The sequence below is a fragment of the Camarhynchus parvulus genome, chromosome 6 (assembly GCF_901933205.1).
Source record: "Camarhynchus parvulus chromosome 6, STF_HiC, whole genome shotgun sequence".
Classification (NCBI taxonomy): domain Eukaryota; kingdom Metazoa; phylum Chordata; class Aves; order Passeriformes; family Thraupidae; genus Camarhynchus; species Camarhynchus parvulus.
In genome coordinates, this window is record NC_044576.1 from 24,154,324 (window position 1) to 24,175,942 (window position 21,619).

The 21,619-nt window shown below is 41.0% G+C and overlaps 1 protein-coding gene across 1 annotated transcript in view; it reads left to right on the top strand.

The window, feature by feature from the left end:
• Positions 1-21,619, top strand: part of SORCS3 (sortilin related VPS10 domain containing receptor 3) — a 261,645-nt gene that overhangs the window by 133,646 nt on the left and 106,380 nt on the right. Inside the window, 1 exon segment of the mRNA XM_030951534.1 lies at positions 8,539-8,697. Within this exon segment, the coding sequence (XP_030807394.1) occupies positions 8,539-8,697 (159 nt within the window).

Genomic DNA, 21,619 nt, shown 5'->3' on the forward strand with positions numbered 1-21,619 from the left:
CTCAGATGAAATAGATTGCTGAATACAGGCTGCAAAAGTTTACCCCCATGAGTAACTATCCATGCACATCTTTTTGTTTTCTGTAATGGGGCAACTACTGTGAGTAAACTCATACCCATGTGTAAAGTGTTCTCCCAAGTGAGACCTATAATCAGAGGAGTGTTTTTATATAAATGGTGTTCTCAGTTCCAGCAGCTGCGATGCACACAGCCTCTCCTTACTGATAACATTATTTTCTGTAACTATTTCTGCTTACATGGGAAGTTCCCATAATGGTGAAAATTACTTTGTAGTTGTATGGAGAATAGCACAACCATGCATTTACTCAAATAACATATAATTATAACAGTGAATGCTGCTTTTCTCTTTCTGTGAAGACAGTTTGGGATTAGAGCTGTTCCCTATCACCAGAAAAAAGCTGGTGACCACAAAACAATGTGTCAGATATTGTAACAACTGGGGCTTTCCTGTGTAGAGTCCAGAAGAGTGAAAAGGCATCATGCAGAGCTATGCTATGCAGAAATACCAGACTCTGGAGCAATATAATAATATAGCTCAGAACCTTTGTATTTGTGTGGAAGCACTGGCTGGTGCCTAAGATTACCAGTGGAGGTTTCTTCTACTGGAAGGTTCAGACCCATTAGTAGAAGTGCTGGTCAAACTGGATGTACAAATCCAGTGGTGATGCTTGTAACCCACTTGGCAGTTTGTGGAGCAGAACTCTGCATGAACGTGCTGTGGCACAGAAAAGCCTTTGGCAGATTAGCTGGACAGCACTGCAGTGGCCTCAGGCAGGTGGGAATACCGTGGCAGAGAACTTTGCTCCCCTCATCTGTGGGGAGCTGGAGAATGTGCGGCTGTAACAAGAATATAATGGGCTGGAGTAACCTTGGATAAAGGCTGCCTTGCTGTGACAATGAAAAGGTTTTACAGCCAAGCATGTGGATGGCTGTTGCCAGTCAGTCACTCTTTGCCAGGTCAAGCACATGCTTTTTGGATGGCTTCCATCCCCACTGGCACCTGAAATTTAACAAGCAAATGCTTCCTGTGCCTTGTAATTAAAAGTGAAAAGTACATGTGTCCAGTGCCAAAAAGGCGAGAGAAAGAGGGGAGACATGTTGTTCTGACCTGCTCAGCAGCAAAACAAAGATAAGATGTTCTGCTTTGTTGGGTCTGTTATCCTGGTTTATTTCACTCCTGTGCATGCAAATTGGATCCAGCCTGGGATTTGGCATTGTGGCCAGGTTCAGATGGCAGCCTTGGAGTATCTGTGTTCTTTTCTCAGCTCTGAGTTTTGTCTAAGTCTTACAGCCATGATAGATTTTAATTTCCCACCTGCCAGTGAGGATGGCAGAGTGGTTTTCCTTGAAGAGCTCTTACTTTATATGCAATTTAATCTTAATTTGCTCCTGATCCTCAGGGCTTCTTGCATGGTGCATCTGTGCTCTTGCACAGGTGCTGGAGGTGGTGATTAAAATGGAGTGCCCTCTCCATAGGGAAGGGATTATGTGAGCTTGGAACTCTCTGAAGTGTTTTGTTTTGGTATTGCAATTTATGGCAGGTATGGCTGAAGTGCCAAAAGCCTCTTGCAATTTTGTACCAATATGAACAGTTAATTTTAGTCTGGGTATAATTGGATATAAGAGACAATAGAAGACAACAAAAGATTAACCAGGATTATTGCCTGTAAGCAAGTGTGGTAGGCTGATGTGCATCTCCTCAGAGAAGGCAAGTAGTGCTGGTACTCATTTGATGCACTCCAGCACTGCTCACTTTTGTTTCAAAAACCCTGCTGTTTTATGTTAAAGAAAACTTTTCATTTTGTAGTTTATTATTTTGTTTCTGATAATGGTTCTTTTCTTTTTTGTACCCTCTACAAAATACAAAACATTCTGCAGAGGCAATGAACCTGTGTGTCACCTGAACAACATCATGTACTCTGACCATTCTGTCTCTGCTGAAAAGATGGGGAACCCACGTGTGGGTAATTGCAGATTATGTGAGGTTGCTGTCTTCTCCAACCAGTTTGGTGGATCAGAGGGCTCTCAGTTTCTGGCACAGCTGCTGCAGTCCATGGAACAGGTCCTCCAGAGGGGTTGAATCCTTACAGAAACAGCTATTGACGTCTGAAAAGTTCTGTGGCAAGCAATGTGATTCTGCAGACTAGAAGTTGTTTTGCAATTACAAAGAATTCCTGATGGGAAGGAAGTTCTGGAGGGAGGTTAGTGTGAAGTGTCTAAAATGTCTTGAGAGAGCCATTGGGTTCTTTGGTCACGGTACATAAAATGCAGACCCAATGCGAAAGTCTCAGGAAACTCTTATTTCATTGCTGAGTTTCTATGGGTATCTGAGTCATTTTTCATTATCCAATAATAAATACAGTAGTGAAAGTCACCTTTAACACTTAAAGATTGCTTGGGTTTTATGGGATTGTATTGAAGTGAGTGCCAAGGTATAAAAGCCTTATGGTTGAGGTACTTTTATAACACATGCTTCATAAACCCCTATAAAGTCAGTGCAGTGCACTTCATCCTTTAAGATTACAGCACTGTGGTTCTGAGAGTTGGTGATCTGGTGCTATATTCATTAATTAGATCTGCCATTAATGTTAAATTTCGGGCAATAAGAAGTGAAGTTACAAGAAGCTGAAATGGGGTAGGTCCAGACAATTTGTCTCTCATGAAAGCTCAATGCCCCTTTACTGCTTGATTGATGCCCACAGGTTATCCTTAACATTAAGGAAGTTTTTGAGGCATGTGAAGGAAGAAGGAGTCCCAAATCTGGGCTACTCTGTAACACAAAAGTTTGCAATGAGCATTTTCCTTTTGACACATAAAGTAAGCAATTATATAAAAGCTGTTGCCCTCTTCATGGGTGTCTTGTTTGGCTTCCCAGAGAGCAGATGTCCCTCTCGTCACAGCTTCTGATCCCTAAATGATGGAGTGAATTTCTTTGCTTGTACGTAAATACACAGGATTTCTCTCTAGAGCAGATTTTTATCAGTGAGATGTCCCATTTTTTCCTGTCTGACTGATATGCTTGGTGACTAGAAAACAGAGGTTGCTTTCATTTCCCCCTGATTAGAGATCAACATATCTACAGGGCAGTCAGCAGGTATTTAGCCATCTCTGAACATCTATGGAAGTTTGTATAGAATTAAGATGTGCTTTCTAGAAACCCTCTTTCTAAACTAGTGCAAATCATTCAAAGATAGCTTTAGCTCAGCTGATTTATATGGGTGTTGCTTTTGCTGGTAAGTAGGCAGTTACTTGTGGTACCTTAGCACTTTTTAGTTTCAGAGGGAATTGGGCTGATTTAATTAAACTGAAGTTTTTTAGTTGAAATGGCATGTACTGATGAAAGAAGGGGAAAAAAGGATGAGATTTTCTTTGCAATGAGTTGCACTTGTCCTCCATGGGAATGGCAGGGAAGGGCTTTAGATATACTGTGTTGTAGCCCTGTTTTAGGAGATTTGGGTTATGATCAGACCTCTGAGGGCATCTTTTAGCTTGTAGGGCAGGTAATTGCAGTCATAATGTTGGAGAGAGAAGGAATGAGCGGGAAATGAATAGTCAAGTATTTGCCAGGGAGACATTTCAGATGGTCAAACATGTAATCTAAAATTCTTCAATGTAGAAAATTACTTTTCCCGTAAGACAGTTCCAAACTGTTCATATTTAACTTGTGGTGGACTGGTGTTTTGATGGAAGAAAACTATTTTTGCATCTTTAAGCCTTTAAATGTCACTGAATTTTGATTTCTCAGTTTTGAAAGGAGGAAAGGACATCAAAAATCCGAACAAAACAAAAATCCTCCACTTGCATTGGCCTTTCAGTATAAATTGTTGAGACGTTTTGGATTTTTAAACTCAAAGCTACTGTGAAGCTTTTTGGGAAGGAGACATGGGACAATACAACCTGTCAGATGTTTTAAATCAAATGAAACATTTTTCGTTTTTAGAATCTGATTTGTTTTTTCATTGATGATGTAGGTGTGGCCAGGCTTTAGGAAGGATCTGAAGTGTTTCTGAGTTGAGGGCCTAGTGGAAGGAGGCCTAAAAACCCCCAAAAAAGCCTTTTCACTTTTAAGCTGAGCACATTCAATATGGAAATCCCCATGAACCTGTAAACACTAAACTTCTACTTTCTGTATTTGCAGAAATGTTTGTGGCAAGACTGCCTTTTCAGTTGTAGGAGAGGATAATCCAGTGCTACAGAGTAAATTCTAATACTTTGCTAAGGAATTGGGTTTCTTTTGAATCTGTGGAGGCTTGCGAGGTTTGTAGGTGTCCTGTTGGTTTTGTTTATTTTTTTAAACTGCTTTATGTTTTTTAGAATAGCCTTTTACATAGGTGAATGTGACAAGGACCTCTGAAAAAAAACAGCTTATGAAAAGTGCATTAAAGTGGAGAATTGGGGGCAGTACACATCAGTTTAATGCTGTCTATTTCTCAGAACAAAAGACATTTATTTGAACCTGTCTTCTTTATTCATTTGACAACTCTCTGGTGTTTCTTTGCTAATGTAGCTCAGTGGTACTATTGCTACAGATTATTGCACCTATAAAACTGGTCTGTGCTGATTTAGGGAGATGTGCTTTGGTAATTTACAGTGAAAATTTATGTTCGTTGAGAAAAATAAAAGGCTTCATTGAAAGCTAATATTAATAAAAGTGCCATTTATGTGGCATGTTGTTTTGGGGATTTTTTTGGTCCAGTGGCTGTTTATTAACTAATTCAGCTGCGTAGAAAACACATTCCGTTGTGATCTCTGTGCTCATGTGTGTCTCCATGCCTGTCTGGGCACGTTGTAGCATTGTGCCTGTGAGAGGTGTGCTGCCCCATTGCTGTACAGTTCAGTCTTCCACATGGCTACCCTGGCAGAGAAAAAGAGGAATGTGGCACCATCTTAAGTCATCCACCTGCCCATAACCCATGTGAAAGCAATACCATGGGAGGTGTGTGCATTAACCCAGTAAGATACCTGGAATTTTGATCTGGCAAGCAGAAACTCAGGTTCTCAGTTAAAAATCTTACCCTAGTTTTTATTATATTAGCCCCATCAGAGGGCATGACTTTTTAGAGGATTTGTGCTGCAATATGGTGCCACTTTCCTTCCTACCTACTTCTGCATTTGAGCTCCTTTAATGGTCTTACACACTCTCCAACAAATCTGAGTTACTCTTAACTACTGCTGTGGTTTGTGTACCAAACACATTATGGCAGGCACAGGTATGACATGTGTCATACCCTCCTTGTTCTTCTGCCTGCAGCTTGTGCTGTTTATTCCCTGGGGTGAATCCCCTTGAAGTGTTCAGAGCTGGATATGTTTCCCCCTCATGTACTGAAGGTCTCAGTCCATATATTGTAGGTAATGTTCTTGCAAGGTGATCTCTCCATCATCTTTCCATGTGCTGCCTCACTGGTGTCTGGTGTTCTGCCCACCTGGAGTTCATTCAGAACAGCTCTGTATGTGTCCTCACTGTCTCCAAAGCTCCTGCTTGAAAGGACATGCACCATGTCCCAGACAGCTCTCTTCCTCTGCATCCATTCCTAAGGAACTCTCTGAATTTTAGTCTGATTTTCAGCCTGTTTTGTTTGTCTGGTGCTTGCCATTCATTGTTCACTGGATTTTGAAGGTCAGGAAAAGTATGTTTTCAAGGATATACCCTTGGCAGTAACCAGTCCTGCCTGCCCTTCCACTCCTCACTTAAACTAGAGAAAAAGGCAACATTTTATACATGGATGTATATATAAATAATCTAGAATGTAGAAAGACCAAATGTAATTTTCATTTAAATAAAGGCTGCCATTTAATCTAATATTATAGAAAATGATTAGATCTTAAACCCTTATAAATTACATTTGACAACTCTCTGGTTCTCCTTTGCTATTCCTTATGGCAATTATAAATGGCAACAGAGGTTGCTGGCAGAAATGCTCATTCTGACTGGAGTTTGTTTATTGTCTCTTAATGAAAAGTGATTAATCTAAATCACTAGTGGGGTAGATGCTTCCTCCTGGTCCCATAATGAGAAGGCTGAAAGTTCCCTCCCCCTATAGCTTCCAGAAGAAAACGTGGAAACAATATAAAAAGAAAAGCCCAGAGTCTGTCACTTTCCTTTCTCTGTGTGCCATGTAACAAACGTGTGCCTTTCCAAGCTGCATGGGTGGTGGTGAGCTTTTGTTTTTCACTCTGATTAAGCCTCCTGCCTTTCCATCCTGCTCTCTGTAGGACCAGCCTTTCCCGGGAGGATGGATGACAGCAGGGATGTCGAGTGTTCATTTCTCCATTTGAAGAATGCAGAGTGGATGTGGAAACTGGGTGAAGGCACAGGGCATGATTTATGTGATGTCATCTCTAGATGTTACTGTTGTTAGGTTCTTCTACCTTTCCTATCTTGGTGGTTTTATTTTCTGATCTTCTAACACTGTTACACATCCAGAAGAACAAATTGGCCAGATTTGTCAACCATCTGGTGGAAATACTGCCTTTGTTGTCCCATATGACCATTTCTTGCACTATCCACTGAAGTGCTGCAGATCATGTGCGAAAGGTCAGAGGGGATGTTTTGTGTGTGTGACACTTAGGTCCATGCTACTGTTAGCTGTCTTGTGCTCCTTATTTGAGGACAGAACTCCAGCAGTAACCTTTTAATATAGACCATTATTAACTATGTAATCCTCTATTACATCAGGTGGAACATATTTTTATTCCTGAAGTATCCTTTATTTTAAATATAAAATCTCTCTGGATTGTCTTCTTAAATGGACAGGTTTACATCCTTTTTCCATTCCATATAAGCAAGTGATTTTTACTAAACTATGTTATAGTTCTCTGGCATAGGCAATATGCTTTAGGTAAACAGGGGTATAAAATGTCTTTGCAGTCTAATTCAAAAGTGACAGAAAAGAATATCTTCAAATAGTTGTGAAATTGCTATTGTTTGGGGCATAATGAAATTGATATTTTGATCTGATTAGAAAGAATAAATGTACCAAAGCATCCTTTAGAGTGGAGATCTTGGAGGTCTCTTCTCAGGCTAATTCCCAGGAAATCATTTGTATGTGGGGAACGCTTCTCGTTCCCCAGACCATGTGCCAGAACACAATGCAAGTGCACTTCTTCAGGATTTATACTGTGGCCTCTTGTGGGAATGGCTAGGGGTTGATTTTGGGACTGGTAAGTGGTGTGTGTGAGGGATGTTGAAGGTGCTTTGACATCAAGCTGGATTCATACAGTTGGCTTCACTCTGGGAAAATGTTCACTTCTAGTTCACCTTTTCATTCCTTAATGGAAAGGATCAGAAGCCATTTACGTTATATTCCTTTTCCCTTGGTGACTTCATGGAGTTAATGAGGCACATAAGATTAAACAAGCACTGAAAGTTTTTGCTTGATGAAGGCCTAACATACCAAGGGTTTTACCATTCCTTGAAACTGATTTTTGCTGTCAAAATTAATGTAATTCCCTACTGTAGTCCTGAAGTTGGAGCTCTGTGTAGCTGGATAAGAGAAGTCAATGTGGACAAAACCCAAAACTGCAGTGAATCTCAGCTAGCTGATCATTCTGCAGTGAGCTAGAAAAGGCCATTCCTAGATCTGGTTTCCTGCTGAAAGACAGTTTCTATATTTGATTCAGCTGATGCATCAACAACCTGCTGTGTTTAGAACAGCTCTAATTTATTTCCCACTGTTTGCCTTTATTTTATGGTACTGGTATTTGCTTTAATGTGAAGTCGTTTTCTCCAGATGTTAATAAGATGGTATTAATGTTTCCACAACATTTTTCCTGCTAACGTTTATGTAGAGCTTGCCATCTGATAGTGTGGAATCAAGCCATTTTAAAATATCGGTAATAATTTTCTAATTAAAATTAGAGGCTCAGAAGTGTTTTCCTCCCTGTAAAAATTGAGGTCATGCACTTTCCTGTGCTTGGGGAAAATTATGTTTTCACTGACTGAATGAATGTCTCTTACTGTACAAATTGGGAGTGTGCTATATGAAATGGTGTCAGTGTTTGCCCATGTGCATGTGAACTATACTCAGCTGCCAGCAGCTGATCCAGGAAGGCATTCTGTGTTTCCAGGGAGATGATGCTCTCATTCATAGCACTGCAAGATGCCAGGTAATGAGCCTTAAATCTCAGGAATGCCCTGTTTACTTTTGGAGAGAGGATTCCACATGGGGTGAGAGAAGTAGTAGACAGCAAATGGCCCAGGAAAGCCTGGTGTGGCTGCCTGAAGTTCCTACATCCAACCAAAACCAACTTTGGTACATAGATTTTTTCTTTCTTGCTTGGCTTTCTGAAATTATCCAGATAAAATGAAAAAAAAAGAAAAGAATAGTTCAAATCAGTAAATGAGTTGTCACAGAAAATGAAACTGAAATACTAAAACCCATCCTAATTCTATCGGATTTTATACTCTTGAGTGGTGTTCTGAATAAATCTGATAGGAGTCACTGCTGTATGACCTCATTCTTAAATGATGTTCACTTTCACTTTTCCATTAACACTTTCCTTCCATTTTTCTGTTTAGATCATGCTTCTTAGTGATCCAGAGATTGAGAGCAGCATCCTCATCAGCTCTGATGAAGGAGCTACCTATCAGAAGTACCGTTTGAACTTCTATATCCAGAGCTTGCTCTTCCACCCCAAGCAGGAGGAGTGGATCTTGGCCTACAGTCTGGATCAAAAGGTAAGCAATTGATTTAATGTTTCAATGATTTTGAGCCAGGGGTTGAAGGGGATATTGTCTAGAACTGCTCCCTCTCAGAGATGATGAAGAATTTATAGAGTGCTTTGCTGTTCTCACTTTGCAGGTTTAAATGTGCTCAAAAGCCATGCAGTGACTCCAAAGCCAGTTTGTTAAAAAGAGCTGAGTATTAGAGTGATCATGATGGGTGTGGAAACTTCAGTAGTGGTGATACTATGAAAGATGAAAAGAATTAGAGATTTGACATGACATATGGAGCTGTTCTAAAAATCTATTGATTCGTAGGCACTGATTTCTGCGCTGTCTCTGAGGATGGCGCACTCAGGCTGAGCTGGTCTGTAACAGCTGGCTGTTGAGCCTTGAGGGGTGCTCATTCTGCTTGCAAACTGGAGGTCAGGGAGCAGCAACAGATGACAAACTCCTCTGTGCCACTCTTCAGCCTCTTTGCAGTGCCCTCTGTGAGTGGGACATCGCCAGTCTGTTACTTTGTCCTTAGCAGGTTTGTTCTTACATAGCACTCATCTGTTTGAAAGGTGCTGAGCAGGTGCAGTGTGGTAGCAAAGTTCTGTGGTGAGGAAATGTGTGCTTCACACCTGGAGCAGCAGTCCCCACTACAGCCCAAAGCTGAGACAAAGCTGAGGTCAAGTTACAGATTCTACAAAGTTTTAAACTTGCCAAGCTTTTATCTTTCCCCTCTTATATTTCTGTCATCCCAAGACTCTGGAAAGCAAAAACATGCTGAATAGCAACTCAGTTTTCCTCATTGTGGTGGGCTGACCCTGGCTAGATGCCAGGTGTCCATCAAGGCCACTCGGTCACTCTCCTCCTCAGCTGGACGGGGGCAAAAATTATAATGAAAGATCTGTGGGTCAAAATAAAGGCAGGGAGATCACTCAGCAATTACCATCATGGGAAAATCACACTCAGCTGGGGAAATTAATTGAATTTATTACCTATCAATACTCTACTGTACTTTATCCCTTTATACCCTACTCTTTCAAATAAGAATAGAGTAATGAGAAATAAAAACTAATCTTAAAATACCTTTCTACTACTCCTCCCTTCTTCCTGGGCTCAACTTTGCTCACAATTTTCTCTTTTTTCTGCATCCCAGCAGCAGCGTGGGACAGGATATGGGGGCTGTGGTCAGTTCATCACGTCTCTGCCTCTTCTTCCTCCTCAGGGGAGGACTCCTCACGCCCTTTCCCTGCTCCAGCATGGTGTCCCTCCCACAGGAGACAGCTCTCCACACACTTTTCCAATGTCCTTTCCACAGGCTGCAGTTCTTCATGAATTGCCCCAGTGTGCATCTTTTCATAGGATGAAGGCTTCAGGACCAGACTCTTCCAGTATAGGTCCCCTGTGGGCTCATCTTCACCTGTCCTGCCATGGGTCAAGGGATCAGCCTGCTTCACCATGGCCTTCACTGTGAGCTGCAGGGGAATCTCTGCTCCGGCACCTGGGACACTCCTCCCCTCCTTTTTCACGGACCTTGGTATCTGCAGCACTGTTTCTCTCACATAGTCTCACTCCTCTCGGGCTGAAGCTGTCAATTTGTTTCTTCCCTCACTTCATGAATAAGTTATCTCAGAAGTGCTACCACTGTCACTGATGGGTGTGACCTGGGCCAGCAGTGGGTCCATCTCAGAGCTGGCTGGTGTTTACTTTCTTGGACAGCTTCTTGCAGCTCTTCATGGAAGCCACCCCTGTTGCCCTCTCCCTGCTATGAAAACCTTTCTGCACAAACCAAACACATGTGTTAACCTGCCGGATGTGGGGGTGTGTTCTGGGTGGGATTTTCAATTTCTGCAGTTATTCTTGAAGATTTCTAAACTAGTCAGTCTCACATCCCAGCTATAGGAATAATATAGCTAAAATGCTGTGCCTCTCTATTTGAGAATTTCCTTTGGAAGGCTAGTGCAAGTTTTTACCAAACTAGTTACTGAGAATATAATCAAATAATTTCCTATTGCTTTGCTTCCCACTTGCTAGAAGAATGCTGTGGCAGGCACTAGGTGTTTTGCTGCTGTGCTACTAATGATTCTTGAGTGACATTTGCAAGAACAAAGCTATTGTAAACACACTCCTTTCATAGTATCAAGTCTTTACTGTATGAAGGAGTTAGTCAAATGTCGAATATTTTTCTGCACTCAGAGGATCAGTGTAACAGGGATTTTGATACAGGAAAGACCAATCTATTTATTTGATGTCACAAAATGTCTTGATGCTACTTTTAAACTGGAGGTAATAATTTTGCATGATCCTGGTGTTTATATAGACAGGCTTGGAAGAAACAGGCATCTGATGAGGTAGTCCTGTATGTGAGAAGCCAGATGAGACATCCTGAGCATGCCTTTGCAAAGAGATCCATCTGCAGTGTGTGCTGAGCATCTGCTGTTGAGATGAAGCACTGTACTTCTACTTGCAGGGCTTTGTAATCTTTTTGTGATGTTAGTCATTGGAAGGAGAAATCAAAGTACAAGGGAGGCACATGATTGACTATGAGGTGGTACTAATGCTCCCCTGATCCAGTACAGCAATAGCAGGCCAGGAGGATTTTGCTTCTGCTCCTTCAAACAAATACATCTGTGTGCACACCTCAGCTGCTGTCTTCTGCCCAGGAAAAAGACAAGAAAAATTAAATGAGCCAGGAACACCCTGAAGATGCTTGCATTTCATCCCAGAAACCAAATAAAATTGTTTGAAGTGTAAGAGCAAAGATGAGTCAGTCTGTAGCTTGTTGGTCGAGTGGAAATGGAGCAATGCCAAGTCCAGGCTTTTCCTTTATGCCTGCCTTTGCATTCAAGGCCACTTATGCTTTCCTTCACTGGTCAGAAGGATGGTGTGAAGTGCAGGTTCAATGTGGGACCTAGAATGGAGCCATGGAGCAGTGCTTTTCCCAGTTGAAATGTTTGCTTAACACAACTGAGGTATAGATTGTGCTGAGCCATGTCTTGGGTTAGTAAGAGCTGTGAAAGAGCTGTCACTCTGAGTCAGGATCACCAGCTTCACTGGAGTCATGGCTGATGCTGAGGTAATGGGCAGTGCTCTTGGAGTGTGACAGCAGTGCCATGGGAAATACCCAGCTGAAGTCTTCTGAGAGGCCAGTGTAATGCATTCCTGCAGGTCTGGAAGCAGGGGCACTGCCACAGTCGAGTGGGAACCAGAGTCAGCCCTGTCCTTCTCCCAGGTTAGGCCAATGCAAGAATAAAGAGTCTTTTAGGATTTAAGTCCCATATACTTGAGAATATTCATCATGTCTTTTGCATCTTCATAAGATTGTTGTGGTTGTTCTCCTTTTTCTCTAGAAACCAAATCTGGATCTCATAGCTTCCCACTCTACTGTGCCTTCTCTCCTGGATGTGGTTATGGGATCATGCCAATGGCAATGACCATTTCATCTCTCTGCTGCTCACCAGAAAAGAGAGATCAAGAGCTTCTAAAATAAGTGTCTAGAGAGGCTGCAGTGGTGCTCACAGCTGTGAGGAGGCTATCCAAAGGATGCCACGCTGGCAGGGGCTAATTGTCCAACTGCAGCCTAGTTCTGCTCGTGCTCCTCTGCCCTTTGTTTTTGTGCTCATTTTCCTGCAAAGCAGCATGAAGGTGCCTGGTACAAAACAGGTGGAGCTGTATCAAATAGTTCTTGCTTTCTCAGTTCATATGTCCATTTTTTGGGGATAAAACTGCTCTGAAATACTTCCGATTTGATGCATGAGAGGGCAATAAAATAGAAAGTTTATCATTAGCCTGCAACCTGTGGGTAATATTCATCCACTGATACTGTGACAAAGAAGGTGACTTGCTGTATGCTCTGTAGTACATCCAGTGCTACAGTGGGACACCATATTTTCCCACCTCTCTGTTTTAGAAGTGTTTGACCCTTAAATTCTATTTTAATGACTTCTTTAGGGACAGATTTAAAAATACAAATGTTATTCTGAAAACAAATCAAGTACATATAATTGACTCCCAGCAGCAGAAACTGTTAAGGGAAGATCTAATCCATCCTCTTGTAACTATAAATGTGTAAACAAGTTGGAAAAATTAATTTCATATTTTAGATTAAAATAAGTATTTCAGATTAATATTTTTCTTATTAGTTTTCTTTCAATTAAAAATAATAAAAGGTAGTGTTTTAAGCAAGCTGTAGTCAACTTGGAAATTAATGAGAATGATGAACCTGCAAATCCATTTTGCTTAGTATGTTGTTCCACACAGTAAAATGAAATTAAATAGGGACAGTTCATATCCCTACAAATAATGAATTTGGCAACTGCCTAGATCAAAAGATTTTTGAATTGTTTTGTTTATGAAAATAGAAAACGATATGAAAGTTTTGGAATGAAATACAAATAGTCAATGTTTTGGATCTTCCCATTAAATAGTTTTCCTCTTAGGTCTTCTGACCTTCAGTTCCATGGCTGTGATTCAAGCCTTTTTTTTAATGACTGTTTTAACCTAAGCATCCCTCCTTGTTTTTAGCTAATTTCTCCACAGTTGACAACATTGTTAGGGTATTTATCTAGTTGATTAAAGAAATGACTAACCAGCTAAAAAAACCCAACACATTTTGAATGCCTTCTTAACAGAATTATTGTCTCTTCCAAGTTGGTGTTTTAAAAAGCCTATTCCATATTCTACAACCTTCTTTAAGAGGAGGAGCCCATCTCTTCTCCAAAGAACTGTTCCTTGAAATATGGCTTCATATTGAGAAAGCCAAAGACTTTGTGTATTACCACTTCCATCAAGTGAAATAATTGAATATAAAAACAGTTCAGTCACCAGTTCTTTTATTACCACTCCCACGTAGGTATTGTCCTGCTTTTTCCTGGTTAGGGCAATTCCCAGAAGACTTCTGAGTGAGATGGAGTTCAGCAGGCTTTCTGAAAGATGCATCACTGTGTGGCTGCTGGTTACTTTGTTGATTTAAGGACAAATCACAGTCACCACCATTTGTTTTCTCTTAGTAGTATCCAAGGAGTTATTGAGGATACTTCTTTGGTATGAGTCAACACAGCATATCGTTCCTGTTCTTAATTTTTATAGCCAATTAGGACCCTCCTCTGCTTTGGTAACTCTCCTGTATCATCACATAAATGCAGCAGGGCTGAGCCAAGAAATCTCTGTGTGTGGGCATGAACATGTAGCAAGTTCACAGACCTTGATGTCTTCTCACAGAGTATAAAGCACAGGCTGGAGGAATTTTTACAGGGCTTTAAGAAAACCTGTGTAGGTTTGCTATTCCCCCCTGAGCAGCCATGTGATATTGTATAAGTATCAGGTCCTGGGAGATTAAATGCATCTTGTGAGTTGAAAATCTTGGATCTCTTCCCGGTAGCTTTGTGTGTATGTGTCTACTTTATTGATAAAATATCACAATCTCTGATGTGTGCATGTATTGGTTCTGTTAATGGCCCCCTTAAGTGGCCTTTGGCAGAAGGTGGACGCTGTGTAAATGTTACAGACAATTTGCTGCAGGTCAGACTGGGTCTCACAGGGAGTGTCCATGTTGACACTTGGATATATCACTGAGTACAAAATGGAAAATGGGCCTGCAGCCTCCAGTTTTTGTGGAAGCCATTTTAAACAATCCTTGGATCAAAATGTGGTGGGAAATGGAGTATATGAAAAAGGTGAATATTGCCTGTTGGAAAGTGTGGGGAGCTGCTCTGTGGAATGCTGTGAAGATTTAAAGTCTCCCAGCACAAGCTTGAGACACAGATTTCATTGCGGCCATTCACAGTGACTGGGGAGGAATATCTTGAGTTTATTTTACGTTCCTGATGCTAATATGCTGAGTGTCTGATTATTTGTCTCATTTATCCAAGAAACCAACTAATTCTCAATAGGCAAAACTTCCCACACTCTGTTTCCTCTGTGGGGAATGGATGAGTCTGGAGGTAGAAATGGAAGGTACTTTCCAGCTCCATGAAGTTTCTCTCAGAATGACACTGAAACTTTCAGAGAAACATGCAAAAGTTTCTTGCATAAATATTTGTTTAAAAGATAATAAAAAAAGATAATTTGTTTAAAAGAGAAAAAATTAGTTAATAGGGAGAGAGATATTTAAAATATTTGAAATTACCATTGTTAAGAGAAGAAACCCCAGATATACAACATGGTAGAATGCCACTTTTTCCTTACAGACCAAACTGTGATTTGAAGCCTGCTGGGAATAGGTAAGAGGCAGAATAATTCAGTAATACACCAATTTAAATTCCCCAGCTACCCATTACAAATTTGAGAACATTGGATAAACAAGAAGTTTGGCAATCAGTGGCTTCTCCCTCCATGGAGCTTAATCTTCAGCAGAAAGTGAACAAAAGAAAGTGGGTGTCTCATTATCTCTTCGAATGAGGTGATAAATAAGAGGTGCAAGATAACATTCTGCTGTATCACCAAGTTGTACCTGGCAGACAGTATCAGGTCTGACTGGGGAGATTCCTTTGGTGTGGGAGATGTGGCAAGTTATCATCTGAAAATTGGATGCAGTGCATGTCACAGCCTTGACTATCTTGACTAGACACTACTGAATTTATTAAAAAAAAAAAAAAATCACAGATAAGACTGGGACTATATGGGAAAGTTTGTTAGGGTTTTTTAAAAGATTTTTTTCTAATGTGCTAGACACAGAACCAGAGCCATGAAGTCAGTGTCTCTGCTCCAGGTAAAATGCTCCCCTGGAATTTAGGCCCAGTCTCCCAGTATGACATGGGGCAGTAAGGCAGCTAAGGGTGGGGTTGTTTGGCTGGGGCTTTTTATGACAATGTGCAGTTGGGCAGGGTGCTGCCAGAGAAATCCAGGGGGAGTTGCTTTAGGAATTTAGGCACCTTGTTCCAAGCAGTCATTCACCTTTGGGATTCTTTGTGATGAGCTGTTTTCACGGACACATGGAACAATCCAACTTGAAAGGGATCTCCAAAGATCACCTGGTCCAGCCCTCATGGGAAAGGGAGGCTAGATGTGATTGTCTAGCACCCAGTCCAGTCCTGTCTTGAATGCCTGCAGTAAGGGCTCCTTGGTCTCAGATTTTGTGCTCTTTAAGGAAACTTAGGCACACGGAGGCCTCAGGGTTGTTTTTGGGTGAGGCTATTGTGCTTTGAGTTGGAACTCCTAATGCTGGAAATGTGATTCCAGGATAGCAGCTGCTACTGCGGGTGTGCTGAAATCAAGCAGTGAGAGTTGCTGCATGTCTGAAGTGAGATGTGACTCTGGCCCAGGACTGTAGGTTTTCTTTCCTTAGGAACTGAGGTATGGGACTGATGAGGAGAGGCAGGCTGGTGTCTGCCTTGCATCTCGTTTTGATATAAATCAGCAGGCATCCAGACCTGTTACCTGCTCCTCAGCAGCACTTCTGCTCCTGGAATTTAAATGTAATTGTAGCTGTCAGAAGTTGCTAGAAGTGTGAGTAACTACTCCTTTTATCAACAGCAGCTCAAGACTGCACCTCTTGGATAAAACACAGCTTTTCTTAGCAAGATGTGAATGTTACTTTTAACGAGGAAAGTAAGTTCTTTCTGCTCCTGCATGGATCCTCATGGCAGAATCACTATTTCATTCCATGATGTGAGAGAACACACCAGGGCTAGTTTCTCATCATAGTTCACTGATATCTGAAGAGCACACTGACTGTGATTCCAGTCCTCTGGATACAATGCTCAGCTTTCAGATTTATCTTGTGCTAGTGACTTGACATTTGAGCACCTCATGGAGTGAAGTTGGAGGCACACCTACTGCATTCTTTTCTTCACCCCAAAGGGAAAAGAGACTGAGGAAGCTGCCATAATAACAGTTAGTCCCACGGGCCTACCATACTGAGGAAGAAAATAATGTGAGTATATTGCCCACCTGTAAAGGAGCACACAGTGTTTCATGTTTGATACAAGCCATATTGTAGTAACTGCTCATAGAAATCTCTACCATACTGACTGGTCCATTGTATTGCACACTCATATTAAGAAGCAATCCCTGCCTGAGAGTGCTTGCAATTAAACATGAGGCTCATGGACAAAGTGGTGTCCCCTGAGCATCTCTAGTGTATTCAGGCACAGGTCATTAAAGTGCTTCACTGCCACAAATAAGCCTTTCATCTTTTTGCCTTTTGAATACTCTTCTGAGAACATCAGGTTGTACAAACATATCATGTGTCTGTGTTGCTGGACAAGCCATTTGCTTGCAGCTCTCCCAGGCAGGCAGGGTTCCATCAAACAGATAAACTGAAATGTTAGTAAAGTTAGAAAAACACAAACCAAATATAAAGAACCAAACCCTTGAGATTGGGAATACTTAAAAGCAATTTACAGAAGTCTCTTCTTCAATATGATAATGAACTGAAGAATTGAAATCACTTAACTTCATTTACAAATCATGAATATGTATCAGTGCCTTTAAATGAAAGGACGACTAAAACAGATATAGTGTTTGTTCAATTCATTAAAAGGAAGACAATTTATCAGGAGGTTTTTTCCACTCCTAAACTAAAGCTATATGCAAATGTCAGTAAATCAAGACCTTGCGCTAATTCTGCAGCATGATGAATATTTTTATAATCCTAATTAGAACCAGTCATTTAGTTCAGCAATTTCCCCCAATCTAGCCAATTTGAAATTAAAATAGATGCCTTGATTACAAAACTCATTAGCAAAGAAGCACCCTTTTTGCTAACCAGTTCATTTGGAATGCACAAGCTGAATGAAGTGAGGAGCACTTGTGTTGTCAATTGCCGTAAGTGAAGTGAGCCTTAATTGTTGGCATTGTGAAGTATTTGTATTGCTGCATGTTTCATTGCAGTATAATATATCATTCATTAAACGTAACAAAAGCATTTTTAAAATTTAATTAAGTGCTGTTGGTGCACCAGGTAATTTTTATAAAGTCAGATGTCACAATTGTTTGCATTTGAAGTATTGATGGGCATTACCGTCAGAAAGAAGACGTATGACTCTACATTTATCATTCTGATTATGGTAGGCCTGGCAGTTTTAATAGGAGATGGGAAATTAAATTATGCAACCTTGGCTCTACTTCAGAAATGCCCAATGAATTTTGTCCTGGCAAAATACTGAACTTTGGGCTTGTGATGATTTGTGGTGGCAAAGAGAAAGTAACGGCTTGTGAAACTTGATTTAGCCAGAACAGACTTTCCTATTGCCTGTTATTTATGTTACAGACACTTCATGAGCAGGTTTTACTTTGAAAAGGGAAATATAGAGATAAATGGAGCGAGACACATTTGATGCTTAAATGTGCTCTTCTGCTGGAGCAACCTAGTTTATTGTGTAACAGAGCAAGGATCCTGTGGCTTATTCCTGGCCATGCTAAATCATGGCTGTATATTGATTTTATCTGGAGCCTAAGTGGGGTGAAGAGTGGTTATAAATATAGCAGATGGGAATAAAAATGAAGGAGTGAAGAAGGCTGAAGAATAAGAACACCAGGGACATGATTTATTTTGCCTGACTGTAGAGATCTAAAATGTTGCAACGTACGCCTACACTGGGTGTCGTGGCTTCCCATCGTAGTTGATGGTGATCTACTGAATGGTGTTGATTGATTTCTGGAAGTAAATGGAGGTGACTCTTTTAGGATGAGGTAAATTGTACCTTGGACTCATTTGTATTGACGAGGCCTCTGCTGGGTGTCAAAGAAGTAATTTCCTTTGCTGAGATGTAACTATTTGCTATATTACCTGAGATTAGGAGACTTGAAACCAACCCTGCTGTCTGGATGTGTGCAAAATGGATTACAGGGCATATGATTCCAATATGATCAAAACAGCAAAAAGCATTTAGTTTCCTAGTTCCTGTTATTGTGCCTACAGATTCTAATGACCCTCACCCTGGAGAAGAGAGCAAACATGATGTGCAAGCAAAGAAGGAGTTTGCAACCTTTTGTTTTTCTTTTCCTTGAGGCAGCCACAGATGGATGATGCTGAGGGTTGAAGGTACAGTCCTCTCCCCCTCATCCCCCCAAACAAGCCCCTGCACATCTGTTTGTTACATCACGAGCACCCAAGAAGAGGGGTGGTCTCTGAGGTGCTTCCAGGGGTGCACTTCTGTGTGCTGGACTGGGAGCTTGCACTCAGGAGTAGGAATGGCAGGCCTGGAAACAGCAGGCTGGCCCTTGCTCTCTGTTCTGCCCCTAAGGAGGGGGTGTTTCAGCTTCCTGAAATCAAAGTCTATCTATACAGTTGAGATATTCATATCTGAGAGACAAAGACAGAGAAGCTCCAGAAGGCAGCAGGCAGGAGCTGATATGTCCTGGCAGAACTTCCAGTGTGGTTGGGGTGGGGTACCCTGTGTGAGAATTTACAGCAGGTGCTGTAGTAGTAAATAGGCCACAAGGCAGAGAGGGTCCTTCTTTTATGCTGTAGCACAGCAGTCTATTAAAAAGTTTATACATTTAATTTCAAATCACTTTGTGTCTATTATGTGAAACAGGTTTATGTAATGCTAGAAGCTTGTGTGTTTTTTCTTGGATTGCCCTTTGCAAGCAGGCTTCTCTCTGTTCCTCTTGCCTCTCCTTTTTGAGTCACAGCAAACCATCCCTGTCTCCAGTGCTTGTTTTCAGTGGGGAAATGGACCATGTTCTGATCTGATAGCATACCTGAGGTGCTTTACAAAAGATGTGTGCAGTCACACATGTAGCAGCTGATATTCAGTATGAGTCCATTGATTTTAGCAAGGAAATGCTGATTAACATCACTGGAGGATCTGACCTGAAAACATGTACAGTATTCTTTTCTCACATAAAACAAGATGTAGTTTATGCCTCCCAGTGCACAGGGGTTCTTTTTCCCCTAAAATCTGCCTGGTGAGAGATGCAGAGTCCCTGGGCAGAGAGCCTGTGTGCAAGCTCTTTCTTATGTTAAGGCAACTACTTATTTCTGTTCAACCTTGACATATGAAAATTCACTTTTTAAAAAAAAAATTTCTCTTTTTTCTACCTTTTCTTTTTTCCCTTCTGATAGAAGCTTCATGTAATCAATTTTTTGGGGGGATAAAAGTGCTAGAGGAACAGCTGCAACACCTCTGCCCCCTTACTAGGCATGGATGATTCAGCTTTTCATGCCTGTTGTGTCAGTGGTGAAAGAAAAGGCCAATTCCTGGATTTTTGGTCTAGCACCTCAGGAACTTCAATCCCAAGTGTTTAGAAATAATGAATTGGTTCTTTAAAAATAATGAGTTTGGTAGAGAAAAAGTCAGAGGTGTATGAATAATTTCAATTGTCCTCTCTTATATGTCTCTTGTGCTTCTGGGACTGAGGAAGTGTTGAAAACCATGTTTTTCAAATGCCTCCTCAGAGTTAATAGAATTAGAAATTTTACCATAAAACAAAAATGGAACAAAACCCTCAAGATTTTCATAATGTCCTGATTCCAATACTGTTCTTCTGCAGGGCATTTATGCTTCTAAGACACATATCTTTATTTATGCTTGCAAATGCTGCACATCTTCAGTTGTGTTTTGGTGCATATTTCAGCTGGCTGTCCATATTGGTTGTCTGGGGGAAGAGTGGTGACCTGTTTGTGTAGGGTGTGTACACACCTGTGTGCAGGTTTGAAGTTTTGCAATAGAAGTCCCACATAAGTTTTGTGACAGTTACACGAAGTTCTTCAAGAGTAATAAAATTCTTTACTTTTGTGTTCAGTTGATTTTTATAGGACTATGGTGGCTGTAAAATGAAAGTTAGGGCATGATGCAGTAAAATTGTGGTTCATTGGGAGTATTGTGGGTATGATAAAAGGAGGAGCTGAGGCACCAAAATGAAGGGTGATATTTTTGAGAGGATGACAATTGGTCAAAGAAACAACAAAGCTTAAAGCTTTATAGAAAATCCTTGTGATTCTGTAGTACAAAAGGAGGAAAATGGGATCCTTCCCATAGCTTCCTACCTTGGGCAACTCATTTCTGCCAGAGGTTCAGTGATCATAAACGGTCTGAATATAGATTTTGTAGCATTTTATACTTGCAGTGTTCAAGAGATAAAAGCACGTACAAATAACATGTTAGCAGAATATACTGGACCCAAGGGGACTTTCCTGCCATATAGTAAGAGAACAATAATGCCATCAAAAGTTTTGCTGCCAAAACACGACTCTAGTTTTGTCCTCTAACACAGCACTTGCTTGAGGCCAGTTGATTTTCTCAGATCTTGGTGCAAGTCCACGAGAGTTATGTGCACATACCCAGCGGCAGAAACGTCATGAGTCTGAAAGTTCTGCTGCAAAATTAAGTCTGATATTCCCTAGCTAGATGAGTTGTACTTTTCTCTAGTGACAGCATGGAAAAAGCTGCTTTATTTTTCCTTTGCAGCCTTCCACTATGAGTTATGCTATACCATCACTGTGGAACTAGATTAATACCAGAAATTATAGTTACATTAAATCAAGTTTGGTGAGTTGTTGTTGACTCTAGTTGTTGCCTTGAATTGAGTTTGTGTAGTTCTGGGGGTTTGTAGAGGCTTTTTCTTCACCCTACTTCATAAGATGGTAGGCAGGTACCTAGAATTTCAATTAAATGGGATAAATGGCTTAAGTATAGACACCATAGAATATTTACAAACCTAGAGAGCTGCTGAGAGAGGTTAGAAAAGAGCTTTCTTTTTCTTGTGTGATCTGCAGTTGCAGATTCATTTATTCCAAAGGTACACAGCTTGATTGCAGGAGCTGGGTGATGGATGAATCAAAGATGACAGTGTAAATGGTGTCTGCCCAGCAGCTTGGAGGGATCCCTGGAACATGTGAGTTTCTCATTTGGTGATTTTTCTGGCAGTGATGCCTCAGTGCAGTGACAGCTTCTGCTCCAGCTGTCAGGCTAAATTGTTCCTGATGGTTGCTGGTATTTACAATGATGCTGTTCATTTGGCTTCCTCCAGTAAACAGTCTTGGACTGGGATGAATTGA